We start from the raw sequence: 20,363 nt of genomic DNA, 5'->3' as shown, positions 1-20,363 counted from the left end.
CAGGGAGGCCTGGCATGCTGCAGTCCATGGGGTCACAAAGAGTCAGACATGACTGAGCAACTGAACTAAGTTGAACTGAAGGTTAAACCTTGATCTACAAGTCAATTTCACAGAAGGTAAGGGAATACCATGTAGTTAGGGATGATGTCTGGGAGTAACTATTTCGAGTTTAATAAACTTGAAAGTTTGGGGGAATTTCAACATTTAATGTTTTTCCTGATGAGATTCTGGGGCAAAAACAACTTTCCACAAACCCTGACATAGTCAATGGCTTCCAAAAACATAAACTAAAGGATAAAATTAACGAAGAGGGAGGTTTTCAACTTGACACACATTTATTAAACACCGGACACTGTTAATACCACAAAAACATAGTCCTTGCGATGACATCTTCAAAGATTTCAAGGAGGCAGTGAGCAGCATTTGAACCAGACCTTGAAGAATGAGTGTGATTTCATTTGGCAGGTAGAATACAGATGATAAATAGAAGGGCAGGGCAAGGAATTCCCTGATGGTCCAGTGGCTAAGACTCCACATTCCCAATGCAGAAGGCCCAGGTTTGATCCCTGGTCAGGCAACTAGACCTCACATGCCACAACTAAGAGTTTTGCATGCTGTGACTAAAGGTCCTACGTGGCTCAACTGAGACCTGGCCTAGATAGATAGATTTTAAAATATAGACAGATACCTATTGCACACATAATACATAATTGCATAAAAAAGAAGGGGAACATCCTAGATGAGCCAATGACAAATAATCTGCCTGCCAACACAGGGAAAACAGGTTCAATTCCTAGTCCAGGAAGATCCCACGTGTCGTGGGGCAACTAAGCCCATGCACCACAACTACTGAAGCCCGCGCCCTAGAGCCCACGCTTCCCCCCAAAAAGAAGCCACTGCATGAGAAGCCTGTGCACTGCAACTGGAGAGTAGCCCCCGCTCGCTGCATCTAGAGCAAGCCTATGGGCAGCAACAAAGAGCCAGCACAGCCAAAAATAAATGCAATTTTTTAAAAAGAAGAAGGGCGTGGAGGTAAAAAAGCAGGATTGATTTCAAGGTCAAATGTAAGGAAGCAAAGTCTCGGTAGCAGACAGTGGGCAGGATTAACTCTCGGGCTACTCAATCTTGCTGGACTTTGTAGAGAGTCTAGGCTCAAAGGACCACCTGGCATTTCTCCTTCCTTCAGTACTGCTGCTGCTGCTGCTGCTAAGTCGCTTCAGTCGTGTCCGACTCTGTGCAACCCCATAGACGGCAGCCCACCAGGCTCCCCCGTCCCTGGGATTCTCCAGGCAAGAACACTGGAGTGGGTTGCCATTTCCTTCTCCGATGCATGAAAGTGAAAAGTGAAAGGGAAGTCGCTCAGTCATGTCTGATTCTTAGTGACCCCATGGACTGCAGCCCACCAGGCTCCTCTGTCCATGGGATTTTCCAGGCAAGAGTACTGGAGTGGGGTGCCATTGCCTTCTCCATCCTTCAGTACAGTCTTCTCCATATCCCTATATTTAACAACAAATAGGGCTTCTCAACAGACCTTTCTGCTTCTAAATCAGGTCATGTGGGATCTTCATACCTCGACAAACCAGATAGAAAAGAGAAAGTTGAAAAACATTTCCAGACAAGAGTAAGTCTGCTTGTCGAGTACGACCATTTTTTTAAGTCCACCTCATTCCATTGTTTACAAGGGAACCCGACTGCCAGGAAAACTGAGCCGCCCCTGCAGCCTCCCGTGTCTCACACTCTGAGAGCCTGGACATGTAAGAAGTGCTCTGGACCCTGGGAAATCACTTAGGAGGAGAAAGAGCTAAATGCTTCCAGTATCTTCAGACTTCTTCCTGGGTTGCTGACAGAGGCATTTGTGGCCAGGAATACTGGCAAAAAGGGTAGGCCAAGGGAAGAAGGTAAAGAGAAGCCATCTTCGATTCCAGTTTTCCTGGAATGTTTTTGTCAATGGCCCTTGTCTTGATCCTAAGCCAAACTTCAGGGCAGAATGACTTTACAATGGCCCAAAAGTCACAAATGTTTAAGGCCTTAGGCAAAATCAGTTTTGCTCTTAAGAGAATCACAAAATGATGATGATAATAATAACAAAAGAACAATTTATTGCCCGCTTTATAATAAAAATAAGTCATATCCGACTCTTGCGATCCCACAGACTGTAGCCCACCAGCCTCCTCTGTCCTTGAGATTTCCCAGGCAAGAACACTGGAGTGGGTTGCCATTTCCTTCTCCAGGGGATCTTCTCAACCCAGAGATTAAACCCAGGTCTCCTGTGCTGCAGGCAGTCTTCTGCTTTGCAGGTGGCTTCTTTACCAATTGAACCACCAGGAAAGCCCTATTAATAATAATAATAATACATTTATCATGTGTAGAACTTGTCCAACATTTGTTAGGAGTCAGGCTCTATATTAAGCATGTCCCCTGCATTATCTCACTTAATCCTAACATCTGAGATAAATAATAGTATTATGAGATAAATAATCATCTCCATGATAATAACAACAGTATTGCTATTAATTGTAAGAACAGATATAGAAACTTAGCGTGACCTAGACTACAATGGTCAGTGAAGATTTCATTTGTTTCTTTACGCTTCATGACTTGACGATAGTTAGGTGAGGTCACAAAACAAGCTTTCACCCATGGGCTTTGTGCAGAAATGAAGCATAGTTCTTCAGAACTGAGGAAGTGAAAAACTCATTTGCACTTTCTTCTCCCAGTCCTGTTCCTCTCTTCCCCTGAGCTAAGGGATGAAGGGGGGTGGGAGTGTGTTACAGAAGCTACTAGCTGGTGGAACCTCCATCAAGCTGGTCCCTGAGTTACTAGGGAGAGTAGAGGCTGCTCATACACTTGGGATAAATATACACCAGGAGCAAGGGATAAGCCTTTGTTGTGTTAAGCCACTGAGATTTTACTGCTAATTTATTAACAGCTGTATAATCTAACCTTTCCTGATAATACACTAAGAAATTTAGTAACTTACCCTAAATACCAGATCTAAGTAAGTGATGGAGTTAGCACTAGAAACAAAATCTTCTGGTTCCCAAGCAAGTTTCTGCTGTACAAATTCCAATCTGACTGTCATAGTTTCTACTGCTCCATTCACCATGTGTGTGGCAATGACTCCAAAAACCTATCCATAAAAGACCCAGCCCAGATGGGATATCTCATAAAGCAGCTAATAGATTAGCTCTGACAGGGCAGGCTAGTTAGAGGCACATGTGAAGACTGAATTCCCAGGCAGGCCCTGCACGTGACAAAGCCAAACTATCATTAAAAGCAGATACAAACAGAGGGATTGCCAAATAGCCTCACAAGGTCACACGAATTTATTATAGTCCAAGGTCTGACCCTCATATTACCCAATTTGGTCAACAGACCCAAAGCAGTTTCATTGCTCTAGGTTCAACTTGGAGTATCCAACTCATAGAAGATTTGAACCAGAAATCCAGTTTGTCATTTTATACTCAGTAATATGATTATCACATGGTCAATTATGATTTTGCTGGCCTGACAACAATGATTTTGTTGGCACATTTGCTCTTTTGACCACTTGGTTCATCTTTGAAATATATTCCTGACCTGGCTTCTGGGGTATTTCACATTCACTCTCTTGCTGTTTATTTTTTCCACTTCACTAGAAGCTCATTCCCAGATTTCTTTGTTAATTCTTCCTCATCTCCCTGTCCTTAGCATTGGAATACCTCATGGCTCAGTCCTTGAAAGTCTTTTTCATTTGTGCACATTCCCTTGGTAATTTTTTCCAGTCTCATGGCTTTAAATAGCACCCACATGCTGATGATGCTGAACCCTATACCTCTAGCTGACTTCAATCTTTAGCTCTTGGCTGCCCGCTTGACCTCTCCCCTGAGATATCTACTGAACATCTCATATTTAACATGTCCAGAGCTGGCCTTCTGAGCTTCACCTACAAACAAGTTCCTCCTGCAACTTCACCATCCAAGTCAATGGAACTACCATTTCCTCAAACCCGCAACCTTGGGGTCCCTCCTTGACTCCTTAATCTCTCATACATCCTCCATCATACTCTCCAACAAATCCTGCTCTTTTGTTTTCAAAATATAGCCAGAATTCAACCACTTTTACCACCTTTATGGCTATCCTCCAAGTGTCCATTTTCTCTTCCCCTGGATCATCCCTCCCAACTGGTTTCCCTTGCACCTTAGCCAACTCCCCCACATCAAACTGTCCTCAAGGCAGAAGCCAGAGTGATCCTGTTAAAACCTCCACCAGATGGATGACGACTCGGTTCGATACCTTCCAATGGCTTCCTATGTCACTCAGAGTAAACGCCAGTCACCATAGGCACTGGTCCCAGGTAACTTCACTCTCATCCATTACCTCCCTGATCATATTTCCTACTTCCTTTCTCCTTGTTCACTGCACTCCAGTCAGTCAGGCTTCCTTGTTACGCCTGGACCGAGTCAGGCCCATCATACTCCAGGAATATTATGCTGGTAACTTTCTTTGTCTGGAATGGCTTCCCCTCAGATGACCACATGGTTTGCTGCCTCACTGTCCTCAGAAATGAAGGCTTGATTCAGTAGGGATGGATCACTTCTGCTCCACGTGGTATCATCTTTGTTCACTCCTGTTTTCATGCTCAACTGGTGGTCAATGACCTCAATGGTTCACTGTTTGTAGAGAAATGGGTATAACCAGGCCATGCCATTCATAATCTAGCACATTAACCAGGCTTAACAGGGTTCTCAAGAGCAGTAGGTGAAGGTAAGCCCCAATGCCCACATGTTTCAAGCTTCTGTTTTGTATTATTGTCCAACTGGCCAGAACAAATCAAACCACCAAGCCCAGAGTCAGTGCAGGAGGGAACTACTTAACCAGTATGGATTACTGGTGCTAGTGGTGAAGAGATGTGGGTTCAATCCCTGGGTCAGGAAGATCCCCTGAAGGAGAGCATAACAACCCACCCCAGTATTCTTGCCTGGAGAATCCCATGGACAGAGAAGCCTGGCGGGTTAATCCAGATGGTCACAGAGTCAGACATGACTGAAGTGACTTAGCATGCATGCATGCTAGACTTTTTTAAAAGAATCTAACATGGTGTTAGATTAAAACAAAAAGCCCTGTAGTTGGGAACACCTGTACTATAAATCTTTTCTTCAAAGTAATTTTTTAATTATAAGGGTTACTACAGAGGAAGGGACTTCTTTCCTGTATAATTCTGTAGGGAAAAATTTATTAAAAGTTGCTTTAATTCTATAGCGCTTATATACTATTTTTATTGTCCTAGAATCCCAAGAACCATTCTTTTCTTCTCCCTGTCGATGGTTCTGGTGAGGTTGTTAGTGCCATATCCTAATCCCTTCCCCCAACCCCATGACCAATCAAATGCCTTCCCTGGGAATGATATATGGATCTGCAGTTGGAGGGGGTGGGCAGGAGAGAGAAAGCCCTTTGTCTGCTGGAGGATGTGAATCTGGAGCTTAAAGTCAGTAGCCATATTTCCCAGCACATAAGGGAAACCCATCTATAGAATGAAACATCAAAAAAAAAAAAAAATTCATTGAATTCTGGTTCTAGTTTGTGAGTCCAGGTTCCGACAGTAATCCCTCCTATCCTGCTTTACCCTTTCTGATACATGAACCAATAAATTCCCTTTTTCATAAGCTATGTGCATGCATGCTCAGTCATGTCCGACTCTTTGCGATCCTATGGACTGTAACCCATCAGGCTCCTCTGTCCATGGAATTTTCCAGGCAAGACTACTGGAACAGGTTGCCATACCCTCCTCCAGGGGATCTTCCTGACTCAGGGATCAAACCCACGTCTCTTGTGTCTCCTGCACTGGCATACAAAGTCTTTACTACTGGGAATTCCTTCCTTAAGCTGAGTTGATTTTCCATCATTTGCCACCAAGAGCTCTAATGTGAAACCCTGGGATGACTTTTCAATAAGCTCATCTTCTCATTCAGCCCCATCACCGTCTTCAGCTGTCAACTCTTGAAATGCTTCAAAACTTCACTAGAGAAAGTGCTGTCAGGAAGTGGGGCATGGAGGAGGAAGGAAAGGGAGCCTGAAGGAAATGAATGGACCACTGGGATAAGGAAATAGACAGGATGAAAAATTACCACTCAGAATGGCCTGACACAAGAAAAAGGAGACAGATAAATGGAAGACGCTTGGCAGCCAAGAAAGCAAATGACGGGATAAGAAAGATGACATTGAATACGAGGAACAGTATTACCTGAGAGGCTCATAGGAGTCAGAGCCCTGAACAATGGCTTTAGGGTTGTCAGTGGTTGCTTTTTGGAAAAATATACTTAGGATCGTTAAGAGAAAGAAAAAAAGAGTGATGAGCAAGTCACTGTACAGAACATTAAAATAAAAAATGAGTTAAGAGGAGAATTACTTCTTGATAGCAGCACAGCCTTGTTACTTTAAAATTTTGGTATTCTATCAAAAATCCATTAAGATGATACAGGCTTATCCTTACACAGAAGTTATATTATAAACAGCCAGCCCAGAGGATCATATTGTAAAGTATAATCTAGGGCAATTACGTTCCAACCCTCTGTTCCCTTTGGCATATAACTAAATTCCTTTTCAAGCTGCCTATCTTGTTTTCTAACACCACCCTAATTTTTTTCTCCACAACATTTACATTTGTTTGACCAAGTTTCCCATAATCTCACTAGCCTCTCACTCATCAACCAACCAGGTTCAGACCAAATTTTTACTTTTAACACAACAGGCTTCATGCCACCCCAAGCCACTTTTATGATGATGCTCACATAATGTTAATACTCTGCCAAACTTATCTTCAGTATGAATACTATTAACTGATTTTTTTAAATATTATTTTTTATTCCATCATTCCTCTCTTTTAAAATTTTATTTGTTTTTAAATACTTTTGATCACTCCATGTAGCATGCAGGATCTCAGTTCCCCAACCAGGGGTCAAATCCACGCCCCCTGCAGTAGAAGTGAAGAACCCTTTTTTATAATTTTTATTTATTTTTGGCTGCACTGGGTCTTCACTGCTGCATGGGCTTTTCTCTAGTTGTGGTGAGCAGGGGTTACTCTCTAGTTGCGGTGCAAGGGCTTCTCACTGTGGTGGCTTCTCTTGTGGAACACAGGCTCTAGGGCACAGGCTCAGTAGTTGCAGCGTGTGGGCTCAGAAGTCGTGGCACACAGGCTTAGTTACTCCGAGGCACGTGGGATCATACCAGACCAGGGATCGAACCCATGTCTCCTGCATTGGCAGGTGGACTGTCTACAGCTGAGCCACCAGGGAAGCCCTGAAGTGCGGAGTCTTAAGCACTGGACTGCCAGAGAAGTCCCTATTAAGTGACCTTTTTTTTTAAACAATGTTTTAGTAGAGAGGAAGGGGTCTTGACAGTCTATGGGGAACATAACACACAGCAGCTATTAACAACCCCTGACCCACTTTAAGTACAGAATCTCTGCTTAGGCTATCTGTAGTATACACACCTGAGCATGAAATAAAACCACATACACAAAATTGCTTTGGAAAGTAACTCCAAATGAAATGTCATAATTATTCATTATATTCCCTACTTTTATTTGTTTACTAGGCATAGCTTGTTCCCAGAAGCCTCCATATGGCAGTTCCCGGCAGGTACCCCCAGAAGCTGGAGCTAGGTCCCTCCACCCTACTCGCCTGGTATTAACCCCACCCTATATGCTGGTTCAAGCCTCAGGAGACCTGACCAGACCAAAGTCTTCATTCAATGAAACATTAACAAAATTGACCATTGTTGTTCATTCGCCAAGTTGTATCTGACTCTTCGTAACTCAATGGATTGCAGCATGCCAGGCTTCCCTGTCCCTCACCATCTTCTGGAGTTTGCCCAAGTTCATGTCCATTGAATCAGCGACACCATCCAACCATCTCATCCTCTGTCACCCTCTTCTCCTTCTGCCTTCAATCTTTCCCAATCCTGGGGCCCACACCTGAAGATTCTGACTCAATGGGTCTGTCTGTGGCACAGCCCAGAGTCATGTATTTTTAAAAATCTTCCAGAATGTTTACAATGGGCATCCAGATTTGGGAACAACTGTCTCCATAAGGAATCACACACTCAAATTCCTACATGACTCAGGCAATTAAGGCTAAAAGTAAACAAATTTCTCTAGGCCTAGATTTCACTTTCCCACTTTTGAGATATGAGTTTAAGAGTTGTTTTCCATTTCTCTTTTAATTCTACTATAAGAAAAATAGAACAAAGAGAATAATAAATGACAACTGATATTCAGCCTCAATGTCAGGATTCTACAGGGAGTGGTGGGGGCTGTGGCAATCTAGGTAATTCACATACCATCTAAAAGAAACCTCACTACTCAGCTGTAGTTCATTATTGCCTTGCAGTATTGTATACCCTACATACAAACCTTTTAGTTCATCCAGAGAGGGAAAAATTCAGGAACCTGGATTTTGATGTGAAATTTACAAATTTCTAAATGTTAGGAATGCATATGAATTCTTTTAAAACGTTGTCTGAAAGAAACAAAACCTCAGTGCAGAACACAAACAGCCAACAAATCACAAGCCTGAGCATTTACTTCTTCCTACAGTAGAAAGCTTCCCAGGTGGCGCAGTTGGTAAAGAATCTGCCTGCCAATGCAGGAGACATGGGTTTGATCCCTGGATCAGGAAGATCCCCTGGAGGAGGAAATGGCAATCCACTCCAAGTATTCTTGCCTGGGAAGTCCCAAGGACAGAGGAGTCTGGTGGGCTGCAGTCCATGGGGTGGCAAAGAATCAGACAGGACTGAGCATGCACATACATTGACAGCAGAAAGTACAGGGCAGTGAAACTGGCATTGCCTCTGGAGTCAGAAGTCCAAGGTTACCTTCCAGCCAGTGCTTTTATAGAGATAGTCTTAAACCTATCAGGGCTCAGACATCTCCTCTGTCATATGGGAGCAAGAAAACTTGATGGACACAATTGCTCTGAGGGCAAATAAAATCATAATTAAGAAAGCACTTCAGGACTTCCCTGGTGGTGCAGTGGGTAGGAATCCACCTGCCAATGCAGGGGACACAAGTTCAATCCTTGGTCCTGGAAGATTCCACATCCCATGGAGCAACTAAGTCCATGTGCCACGACTACTGAAGCCTGCTCTCTAGAGCCTGCATGTTGCAACTATTGAAGTCTGCACACCTAAAGCCTGTGTTCCGCAATGAGAGAAGCCACCGCAATGAGAAGCCCATGTACCACACTGAAGAGTAGCCCTCACGCACTGCAACTAGAGAAAGCCTGCATGCAGCAATGAGGACCCAGCACAGCCAAAAAAATAAATAAATAATTTTTTTAAAAAAGCACTTCAGACATTATAAAATGTTAGTTCTCATTACTACAGTTAAAACAGAAGATCGAGTTGCATGCGGTAAAACGTTCTTTGGTAGCAGAGACTGGAAAGTCTTAATATCGGGTTGATCTTTAAGTAAGGGGGTTCTGGATCAGACAGTTTTGTGTTTAAAAAAAAAAAATGACAAGACCAGAGACTTCAGCTCAGCACAGCCTTTGCTTTCGGCCTGCTTTTGATTCCATTCTCTTCTTCTCGGACGGTGAAAGCTGATAGCTGGGCCTGGCGGAGCCTGCAAGTCTTGGATGCTGGAATCCTCCAGCCCCTTGGCACCATCACCCCTTGCCACAGCTGGAGGGGATGTGGACAGAGAAGAAGCCATTTGGGAGGGCAGAAGCGAGTCAGACGATAGAGGCCTTGGGCCCTGAATGCAGTGGATTCAGACAGGATGGAATTGGTGCTGGTGAAATGAGAAGAGGCCCTAAGCCCAGAATGTCAGCTTTAAAGATATTTCACTGATATGAGAAGTCATCTTGGCACCAGCTCATAAGTTAAGAAGAGAGGCAAATTTGTCAACAGCCAAGGCTTGCAGAGCAGTTTCAGGCCCTCAGACCTAGTAAACGCCGCTCCTGGTGGAAGCTGTCAAGTCAGACAGATAAACTGCTGGACTCCTGTAGTTTATTGAGCCTGAAATGACTGTACAAGGTCAGATCCTCTCAGAGTTAAGTTACATCCTCAAATCTTCTGGCTGAGGAGGAGCTGGAAAAGAAAAGCTAGGAGCTGCCTTATTGCTATCTTGTCTCTTCTTGGGGTGGGTGACTCCAGCCTGGAATTTAACCAAACAGGCACTCCTAAATTGTATTATGCCAAGAACATATTTTACTATCTACTGAAGCCTATGGGCCATTTTTCAGGATAATGTCTGCAAATGCTCAAGACAAAACATATGAACACAAAGAAAACAAATTATGTTCAAATATAAATTACCAAAATATTTAAAATATTTGTGATATAGTAATAGTGCTTACTTGTTAAATAAATAAGAACATCTAGCAATAAATCTATAAACTACCACAATATGGGGCTTCCCTGGTGGCTCAGTGGTAAAGAATCCACCTGCCATTGCAGGAGATGAGGTTTCGATTCCTGAGTTGGGAAGATCCCCTGGAGAAGGACATGGCAACCTGCTCCAGTGTTCTTGCCTGGGAAATCCCATGAACAGAGAAGCCTGGCATGCTGCAATCCATGGGGTCACAAAGAGTCAGATACTACTCAGCAACTAAACAACAAGTAGTAAAGAGCATGTTGATACACCTGTAGTAACTGTATTATGAGATGAAAATCTGTGTGAGGTCTATTGTTGATGAAATGATAAATATTGCTAACACTTCTAAGGTTTGTTGCCAACATTTATAATAGAAAAAAATTCTATATTTCAATTAGAAGTTATTGAAGATGTAATCTTTTTGCCTTCCAATTTCCTAGTGATCTGAGGGATCACTTAGGGATCTAAGCATTCAAATTAAAAGCCCTGTGATAAGGTGACAGAAACATTCAGTTGAGCCACCCACCTTCTCAGCAGACAAGCAAATGAATGTATCTCTTCAAATCCCTTACTTGGGAAACTACAAGTTTATGTTAACCATTGCTCATAATATTTGAAAAAAATAAAAAAAGTAGATCTCATCTAAATGTATACACCATATTTATTTTTCTATAAACTAAACTTCAAAATCAAGACTCTATACAACCAAGTTGGTAAGAAACCGCATATCATTCTTGGTGTTTCTACCCAACCAGCTTGGGAATCTTTCGTGATTCCAAGTTCTTCCTCAGTCTCACATCATTCAGGAGGGGCTCTCTGTGTTGATCATCTGTCCACACAAGCTACCCATATGATATCCACTGTTCCTCTCTGATGGCTTCTTCAGGTTCAGTGGTTCTCTGTTGCTTGAGACATAGAAACTTTTCTTTATAAGTCTGCTGAAGCTTTTTCTTGCTAAAAGGTATCATTAGCTATTTCTCTCTAGAGCCATCAACCTTCCCATGGTTGGTCATAGCCGATTTCCTCCAAGGCTGTAAAGTCCAGAATAGACTCCATTTTTTTTGGTCACGCCACATGACATGCAGGATCTTAGTTCCTTGACCAGCGATTGAACCTGTGCTCCCTGCAATGGAAGCATGAAGTCTTAACCACGGGACTGTCCCCAGACTCCCTTCTTAAGTGGGAAAAAGGAAGGAAGGAACTACAGTAGAAGGGAAAGTTAATATTTAAAAATATTATCCAGCTACATATTTCTAAAATTCCACTTTGGAATCAACTTCAGAAAAATGTATGCATTTGATATAAAAGCCAATCTCTTAACTACACAAAAACATTGTGATTTAATCAAAATTGTCATTATTCAATTTGCTGTCCTACCTTATTCATCAGATTTTATTCCAAATAATTTTAGGCTATTGGCAAATATAACATCCATTCTCAGTAGGCAAAGAATTTCAACTCTGAGGATATTAAAAATATGCATGAGGACCAGAAGTCCTTTCTAATATGACTCAAAATCCCAATGTAATAAAAGAAAACATGAGTAAATTTTACCTCATAAAAATGAAAACCATATGCATGGGATTAAAAAAAACACCATAAACAAAGTGAAAATATACACAAGATACTGGAACAGGTTTACAACAAGAGGGGGCTGATCACCATGTCTAAAAAACTCGAAGAATTGAAGACAGGAAAATGCCAACTCCTCAATGGGGAAAAAAAGTCAAATAACAGGAACATACAGAAAGGCAAATGACCCTTAAATATAATACAAGATTTTCAATCTCACACATAAGAAGAAGAAAGCAAATGAAAACCCCACTGAGGGATATCACCTTCTAGCCAATAAGGAACACTGGAGTGTACAGCCATTCCCTTCCCCAGAGGGTCTTCCTGACCCAGGGATCAAACCCAGATCTCCTGCATTGCAGGCACATTCTTTACTGTCTGAGCCACTAGGGAAGTCCATATTTATAATGGAATATTACTCAGCCATAAACAGAACAAAATTTTGCCATTTGCAACAACATGGATGGACCTGGTAGATATTATGCTTGATGAAATAAGTCAGAGAAGCACAAATACTTTATGTTATCACTTATATGTGGAATCCAAAAAGACGAAAGGAATGAATATAACAAAACAGAAACGGATTTGCAAATACAGAGAACTAACCAGTGGCTACTGATGGGGAGAGGAAAGGGGTGAAAATAGAAAAGGAAATAATTAGGAGCAGAAAATCATGAACTACTCCAGAGAAAAATAAGAGAGAAAACATTAACAACAAAAATATAGACCAATATCTCTCATAATCATACATGCAAAAATTCTCAATGAAATGTTAGCAAATTAAATCTAGTAGCATATAAAAAACTATAGCACACAATTACCAAGTGGGGTTTAATCTCAGAAACTCAAGGTTGTTTCAATATTTGAAAAATCAATGTCATTCACCATTTTAACAGACTAAAATCAAAATGTCATATCATTTCAGTAACTACTGAAAAGGCTTTTATTTAACAAAATCCAAAATCTATTCCTGATAAAAATTCTCAGCAAACTAAGAACAGAAGAAAATGTCCTCCACCTAATAAAGGGCATGTATAAAAAATTTATAGCTACATTCATAGGGGATGACTGTGTAAAAAAGTCCCCAAAATACATATTAAAATGCTTTGATAAAGTTATAGGAAACAACATCAATACACAAAAATTATTTATATTTTTATGTGTGAGCAACATATAATCAGAAAATTTAAATTTTTAAATATCTTTGACAATAGCATTTAAAAATATGAAAAATTAGTGACATATTTGGCAAAAGGTAGGTAATACCTGTGTGCTGAAAACTATAAAACATTGCTAAGAGAATTTTTTATTTTTTAAAAATTTGTATTGGAGTATAAATTTAAAGAAGACATAACAAATGGAGAAATATACTGTGTTCTTGCATCAGAAGACTTCTCATTGTTAAAATATCAATTCTTTCCCAAATTGATATATAAGTTCCATGTACTCCCAATCAAAAGACCAACAGGATATGGAAATACAAAGAATTGAGTATGGCTGAAACAAGTTTGCAAATGAATTAAAATGTTAAAGAATATACACTTTTTAATTTCAAAAATGTGTGTGTTCAGTCCTCAGTCGTGTCTGACTCTTTGCAGCCCCATGGACTATAGCCTGCCAGGCTCCTCTGACCATGGGATTTTTCAGGCAAGGATACTGGAATGGGGTGCCTTTTCCTTCGCCAGGGGATCGTCCCAACCCAGAGATCAAAACCCTGAGTCTTGTGTCTCCTGCATTGGCAGATAGATTCTGAGAATCCCTCAAAGATATTGCAAAGCTACAGTAATCATTACAATGTTATACTGGATCCAGTTAGACAAATCAAGAGAATGGAACACAGAATACAGAAATAGACCAACAAACACATATAAGTTTAGATTTTTGAAAAAAGTACAAGAACAGTGCAATGGGAAATGGATAATCTTTTTAATAAATGGTGTTGGAGTAATTGGGAAGCCATTTGAGGAAAAAAATGAACCTCAACACCATAACAAAAATTAACTTGAAATGAATCCTAGACCTCAATACAACTGAAACTATGAAACCATAAAAAGAAAACACAGGAGAAAACTGTAATGATCTTGGGTTTGGCAAAGGTATCTTAAAAACAAAAAGCATGAATTATAAAATAAAAAAATCAACAAACAACTTCATCAATATCATAAACTTTTGCTCTTCAAGACTTGTTAAAGTGAAAAGTCAAATCATAGACTAGGAGAAGATACTTTATATATACACACATAGAAATCGATTTGTAAACAGAATATACAAGAAGCACAACTCTACAGTAAGACAAGAAATCCAGTTAAAAAGAGACAAAAGACTTAAATAGTAATCTACCAGAGAAGAGAGATTTGGAGAACAAATAATGCCATGAAAAACTGCTCAAGATAATTCCTCACTAGGAAAGCACAAATGAAAACCACAATGACATGTTGCAACATATAACTTCTGCTGCTGTTTAGTTGCTCAGTCATGTCCAACTCCTTGTGACCCCTTGAACTGTAGCCCGCCAGGCTCCTTTGTCCATGGGATTTCCCAGGCAAGAATACTGGAGTAGGCTGTCATTTCCTTTTCCAGATCAGGGATTGAACCCATGTCTCCTGCACTGAAGATTTTTTACCACTGAGCCACCAGGGAAACCTCTGAAAGTTTGGCAGTTTCTTAAAAACTTGGATATTTACCTACTATATAACCAAGTTCAATCCCAGGTGTTTACCCAAGAAAAATAAAAGTATAGGTCAATCTATAGACTTATACACAAATGCCCATAAAAGTTAATTAACAATGAAAAAAACTCTAATGTCCATTAGCAGGTGACTGGATCAACAAATTGTGTTATATCTATGCAGCATAACACTATTCAACAGTTAAGAAGGTTCAACTATAAATACACATGATGACATCAATGAATCTAAAAGCATTCAGTTCAGTTCAGTCGCTCAGTCGTGTCTGACTCTTTGCGACCCCATGAATCACAGCACGTCAGGCCTCCCTGTCCATCACCAACTCCCGGAATTCACTCAGACTCACGTCCATCGAGTCAGTGATGCCATCCAGCCATCTCATCCTCTGTTGTCCCCTTCTCCTCCTGCCCCCAATCCCTCCCAGCATCAGAGTCTTTTCCAAGGAGTCAACTCTTCGCATGAGGTGGCCAAAGTATTGGAGTTTCAGCTTTAGCATCATTCCTTCCAAAGAAATCCCAGGGCTGATCTCCTTCAGAATGGACTGGTTGGATCTCCTTGCAGTCCAAGGGACTCTCAAGAGTCTTCTCCAACACCACAGTTCAAAAGCATCAATTCTTTGGCGCTCAGCCTTCTTCACAGTCCAACTCTCACATCCATACATGACCACAGGAAAAACCATAGCCTTGACTAGACGGACCTTTGTTGGCAAAGTAATGTCTCTGCTTTTGAATATGCTCTCTAGGTTGGTCATAACTTTCCTTTCAAGGAGTAAGTGTCTTTTAATTTCATGGCTGCAGTCACCATCTGCAGTGATTTTGGAGCCCAGAAAAATAAAGTCTGACACTGTTTCCACTGTTTCCCCATCTATTTCCCATGAAGTGATGGGACCAGATGCCATGATCTTCGTTTCTGAATGTTGAGTTTTAAGCCAACTTTTTCACTCTCTGCTTTCACCTTCAAGAGGCCTTTTAGTTCCTCTTCACTTAGGTGAAGTGAAAGGCACAAAACGGAACGCACTACGTAAGTTAGTTTCTATAAAACTTGAAAAAAAAAAAGGTAAACAACTTGCAGTGACAAAAAAGCAGGAAAGCGGCCGCCTCACCTGACTGGGGGATAGGCAAGGATAGATTGCAAAGGTCCACAGGACAATTTTTGTTGTGATGGAAATTTTTTGTATCTTTATTTTGGCAATAGTTTCACAGGTGTGCATATTTGTCATAATTCATCAAAATGTATAAATTTGATTTATTGTATGTAAATTATACCTTAATAAAGTTAATTCTAAAAAAGAAGAGATGTAGCAAACAAAGAAAAATCATTTTAAAACTGAAAAGCAAAAGTTGAAAAACACTGAGCTCTTTTTATCAAAATATAAACTTGCTGAATACAACTGTCAAAATGCCAATATATTTTAGATAAATCATAACATTGTGATTTGGAGGAGAAAAGATTCCCCAAGGTGACTATTTTGAGGACAAAACTATTGGAACATTTTTAAACTATGTGGACACATTTATAGTCTACTCACTTTTTTAGGCATGTGCTTCTGTGAGTGGGTGAGTTCAAACACAATAATCAACCATCAGATCCACCACAGAATCAGACCTTAGAATCTTAATACCTGATCTTATCCATTGAAGTTCAAGGGTAATAAAGAGTCTGACTCCGTTTTTGATATTTGACTGCTGACAGTTTTCAAGCCCTACCACTTCCTTTTCCCCTCCTGCTGTACATCTGGGAAAACTGATAAGAAAGCCCACATGTGGCATCCTTTGCTGCCAGCAGGCAGTTCAAACCACACAAGCCTTGACCCACACACAGGGACCCTCATCCCACTCACCCCCTAACCACCATGAAACTACATATCAGTCTCTTCTCTTTGCTCTTTCAAGTCTTTTTTTTTTCTCCTTTACTGGACCAGCTTGGGAACCAGTCCTGATCTCCCTAGAAAGCATCATTATGTGAGCAATAAATCATTTCATATTCTCCTGGTGCATGTGCAGTGGCCTCAGTTTCAACATCTGAACCAAATTTAGTGGGGTGAAGGTTGGGAGAGTATAGCTTGTCTATGCAGAGTGATGACAACAATGAGCTATAGCTGATTTACTATTGCTAGTTGCAAGGGGTTAGCGGGGAGACACCAGTGTGACTGGCAGGCAGTTCCAAGAATGGTCCCCAGAGATCCTCACCTCTTTTGATTATTATTTATTTATTTGGCTGTGCTGGGTCTTAGTTGAGACATGCAGGATATTTAGCTGCAGCATGTGGGATCTAGTTACCTGATCAGTGTTCAAACCTGGGCCCCCAGTGTAGAGAGTATGAAGTCTTAGCCACTGGACCCCCAGGGAAGCCCCACTCACCTCTTGATATTCAAGTTTCTCCCTCTACTTGAATGTGGGATGTACCTAGTGACTTATTTCTAATGAATAGAATATGGCAAAAGTGATGAGATGTCACTTCTAAGATTAAGTTACAAAAAGACTGACTTCTTTCTTGCCTCTCTTGCTGAGGAAGCCAGCTACCAGGTTTGAGCTGCCCCATGGAGGACTCAATATGGAAGTTGATGCTCCTCCAGGAGAGCTTTCAGATGAGACTGCAGCTCAAGCCAGGACTCCTTTGCAGCCTTGTGAGAAGCCTTAAGCCAAAGCCACCAACTAATCTGTTCCCAGACTCTTGACACAGTAACTATGAGATAATAAATGTTTGTTACTTTAAGCATCTAAATTTGGGGGTAATTTTGATATTCAGCAATAACTAATACAAAGAGTGAGTTCCTGAGTAGGAGAATTCCTGAAAAACAGAAATGATTGCCAATAAGAAAAGAATGAGAAAAAATTAGTGTCTCAGAGAATATTGGGAAGACAAAGAAAGTGTGCAAAAGCAAATTTTGAGTAATAAATTAGAAGCAGATGTTAGACTGACTAGAACAATATAGTTGGTGATGTTAGTTAGAGCAGCATCTGATTGCCACAAGTAACCAGGAATCACAAGTGACTTCCTGGTCTAAGAAAGTCAGTGACTACATACATCACTTTGGGAGGGAAGATGTCCTTTTTTTCCAACTGTCTTGAACCTTTGGTTGATCCTATAGGAACATGAAGGCATGAAGCAATTGCTTTGTTCCAATAAAAGTAGTCAATGAAAACAGCCTACGTCAGTGCTCTTTTATCAAACAAGACCTCCTTTTCCTGACAGTGTCACAGAGAGAAATTTCACACTAATTATATCCCAGTCTTGACTACCTGTCATTGTTACTGACTGCCTACAAGAAATGAATGTGCTAAATGAGGTGAAGTTTGGTCCCCTGTTCCCTGTTTCAGTAGTGGCAAACCATCATTTTATCTGACATCATTTTTTAAATCAGAGTTTTCTTAAGTATCATCTGTAGAGACCTTCATCCTGCTATTATCCTGAGAAAATCAAGGGAGGGCATGCAATAGGGTCTTTGTCAATTTCTCTGTACTTCAAATCTCTCTGCATTATTACCAGCCATCACCTCCTCTTGCCTTTTTCAGAAGCAGTGGCAGTCTTCCACCTTCTCAGAGGTTGGCCCCTTCACTGGCTCTCTGAACCAGTTCCTGTCTCCCTTTGCTGAGTCATCAATCACCTCCACTCACATCTTCCTTCCTCTTGGTCTGTAAATCTTTCCACCCACAGACACCTTCTTCTACCACTGATACCCCTTCCAGCTACCATTCTGTATCTACTTCTTGACTTCTTTTTTTTTTTAAGACAAGTATATAGTTTGCAATTAATACAAGTTCCAGAACGTAAAAGTCTTAATAAACTGTAAATTTTCTATGGCTATAACAAAAGGAAGTGGGACACAGGCCTGTATAAAATATGACTGATTATAGCGAAAGAAAGAGTTACTATGACCACGACTGGTCCCTATGAAATGTCTGGTCCAAGTTTTAAGTTCTTCGGTGTTCTGGTATTCGCAGCAAGTTTCCAAATGTCCCATTGTTCAGGCCCACTCTGTTTATCGAAGACGATCCTAGGATGAGGTAGGGCTAATCCACCGTCAAGCCACTCAAGAAGTCCTTTGTCATAGTAATGTTCCATCGTAGTGTCAGTGACTTCCATATCACACACAGTGTTGTTAATATCATCTGAGCCATCAGATAACCACATACCATGGAGTCCCCAATCAACAATTGTATGATTAGCCACAAACATTGATTTTTTTGATTTGGCTTGACATTTGTCCCAATGAACAGGAGTATAAGTAAAGTTTTTATAAGTAAACCCTTTGTATAATATTTTTTTATTTTTTCCTAACTCTTTCCCTAAAGTCTCAGTAGTATAAACATGGTTTACAGACAAAGAAAGGGCAGTAAATAATCCAAGCAATGTCCGAAATTCTTCTTTTGGAGGCAGGCCGAAAGCCCAAGTTTGTCGGTTGGTGTTTATGCATAATTTCTCTGGGCCCAGGCACAACGGAAAGACTTCATAGCCTAAAGAAATGTTAATTAGTTTTCCTTCCTCCCCAGGGTGTGAAGGGAGGGGGCATATGTATAGAGTCATTAGTTGAAACGATTGGTCCTCTCTCTGTCCATTCGACCACCTGTAACAGAGGGGGTTTGGGTATTAGTCCGAGCTCTAGCAGGGGTGGGTGGGGGGGAGGTACAGGCCAAAAGACTGAGCATTGCCAGGAGAATGTATTCAGGACTCCGAGGCAATCCCTGTTGAGAGACCAAATTTTCAGCTCGATTAGTAAGGGTTCTTATTTGTCCCCAAGTGGGGAGATCATAGGGGTGATGCTGCCGAGGGTGGTGCTTTCTGGAGATCTTTAGAGTGGACATAGCCCATACTGGAATTTCTTCTTCCTGGGGTTCTTGTTGTTTCATCTCCATTTTGAATGTCGGGGGGCCCCTTGGGTCGAATTGGCCTCAATAGGCCCTGGGGTCACTCTGTCCGAATCTGCCTATGTGTACCAAGCCCCACACTGGGCGCCACCTGTTGAGGTCCTTTAATGGACCAGAACCTGGTGGTCCGGAGTCGACCAATAAGAAGGTAAAGGAGAGAGAAAGAGGCTGATATTCCTTGGCTTATGCAGAAAGCCAATAAAGCCCCTGCACAGGGCTTGCTCTGTTCACAAAGGCCTCAGGAGTCCTTTCGATGGGGTGAAGGCGCAGAGCGCCTTCTAGAGAGGGTCTTAGAAGCCCGGGCAGGAAAGTGAACACAGAGGACCTCTGTGCTCCAAAGAAATAGCCTGAGAGAGAGAGACAGAGAGAAAGAGAAAGAAAGCAAGACATGGGGACCAAAGTTCTGATGAAGCAAAGGGTGACTTCTTATGCATTCTTTAGCCTAGAGAAATCTGTTTTATATACCTACCATTTACTATACTGTATTCAAAAGCACCACTGCAAGCAGAATTACAGCAGGATGGATCCTGAAGAGTGGCCAGTTCCGATGAACTTACAGACATGCCCATGATTCAGTCATTTTCATTCAGTGCAGAGTTATTCGCTGCCTACTGTGTGCCAGGCACTGTTCCATATTTACTAGTAATTCATAAATGTGTCAGGAATAAGTGTCAGGGACACAGCAGTAAAGAAAGAAGATAGAAACCTCTGCCCTCTTGGAGCTTATGTTTCTAATGTAGGAGGATAAACCAAAAAGGAAAACAAACTAACAATTAAACAAGTATAAAGTACGGCAGCATTGAGAAATGCTATGGTAAAAATAAAACAGGGAGGGGCCTACTCATTGCAATGGAAGTGGGAGAAATAGTGAGGCAGGATTTT

General features: G+C 41.3%; 1 protein-coding gene across 1 annotated transcript in view; it reads right to left on the bottom strand.

The window, feature by feature from the left end:
* Positions 1–15,813: 15,813 nt before the first annotated feature.
* Positions 15,814–20,363, bottom strand: part of LOC123329461 (endogenous retrovirus group K member 18 Env polyprotein-like) — an 85,543-nt gene continuing 80,993 nt past the window's right edge. The window contains exon 3 of the mRNA XM_044928641.2: positions 15,814–19,180. Within this exon, the coding sequence (XP_044784576.2) occupies positions 18,505–19,180 (676 nt within the window). The 3' untranslated portion in view covers positions 15,814–18,504. The remainder of the gene's footprint in view (positions 19,181–20,363) is intronic.

Source organism: Bubalus bubalis, chromosome 15 (genome assembly GCF_019923935.1).
Source record: "Bubalus bubalis isolate 160015118507 breed Murrah chromosome 15, NDDB_SH_1, whole genome shotgun sequence".
Taxonomy (NCBI): Eukaryota; Metazoa; Chordata; class Mammalia; order Artiodactyla; family Bovidae; genus Bubalus; species Bubalus bubalis.
The sequence above is the reverse complement of the archived record's forward strand: the minus strand, read 5'-3'. Positions and strand labels throughout refer to the sequence as shown.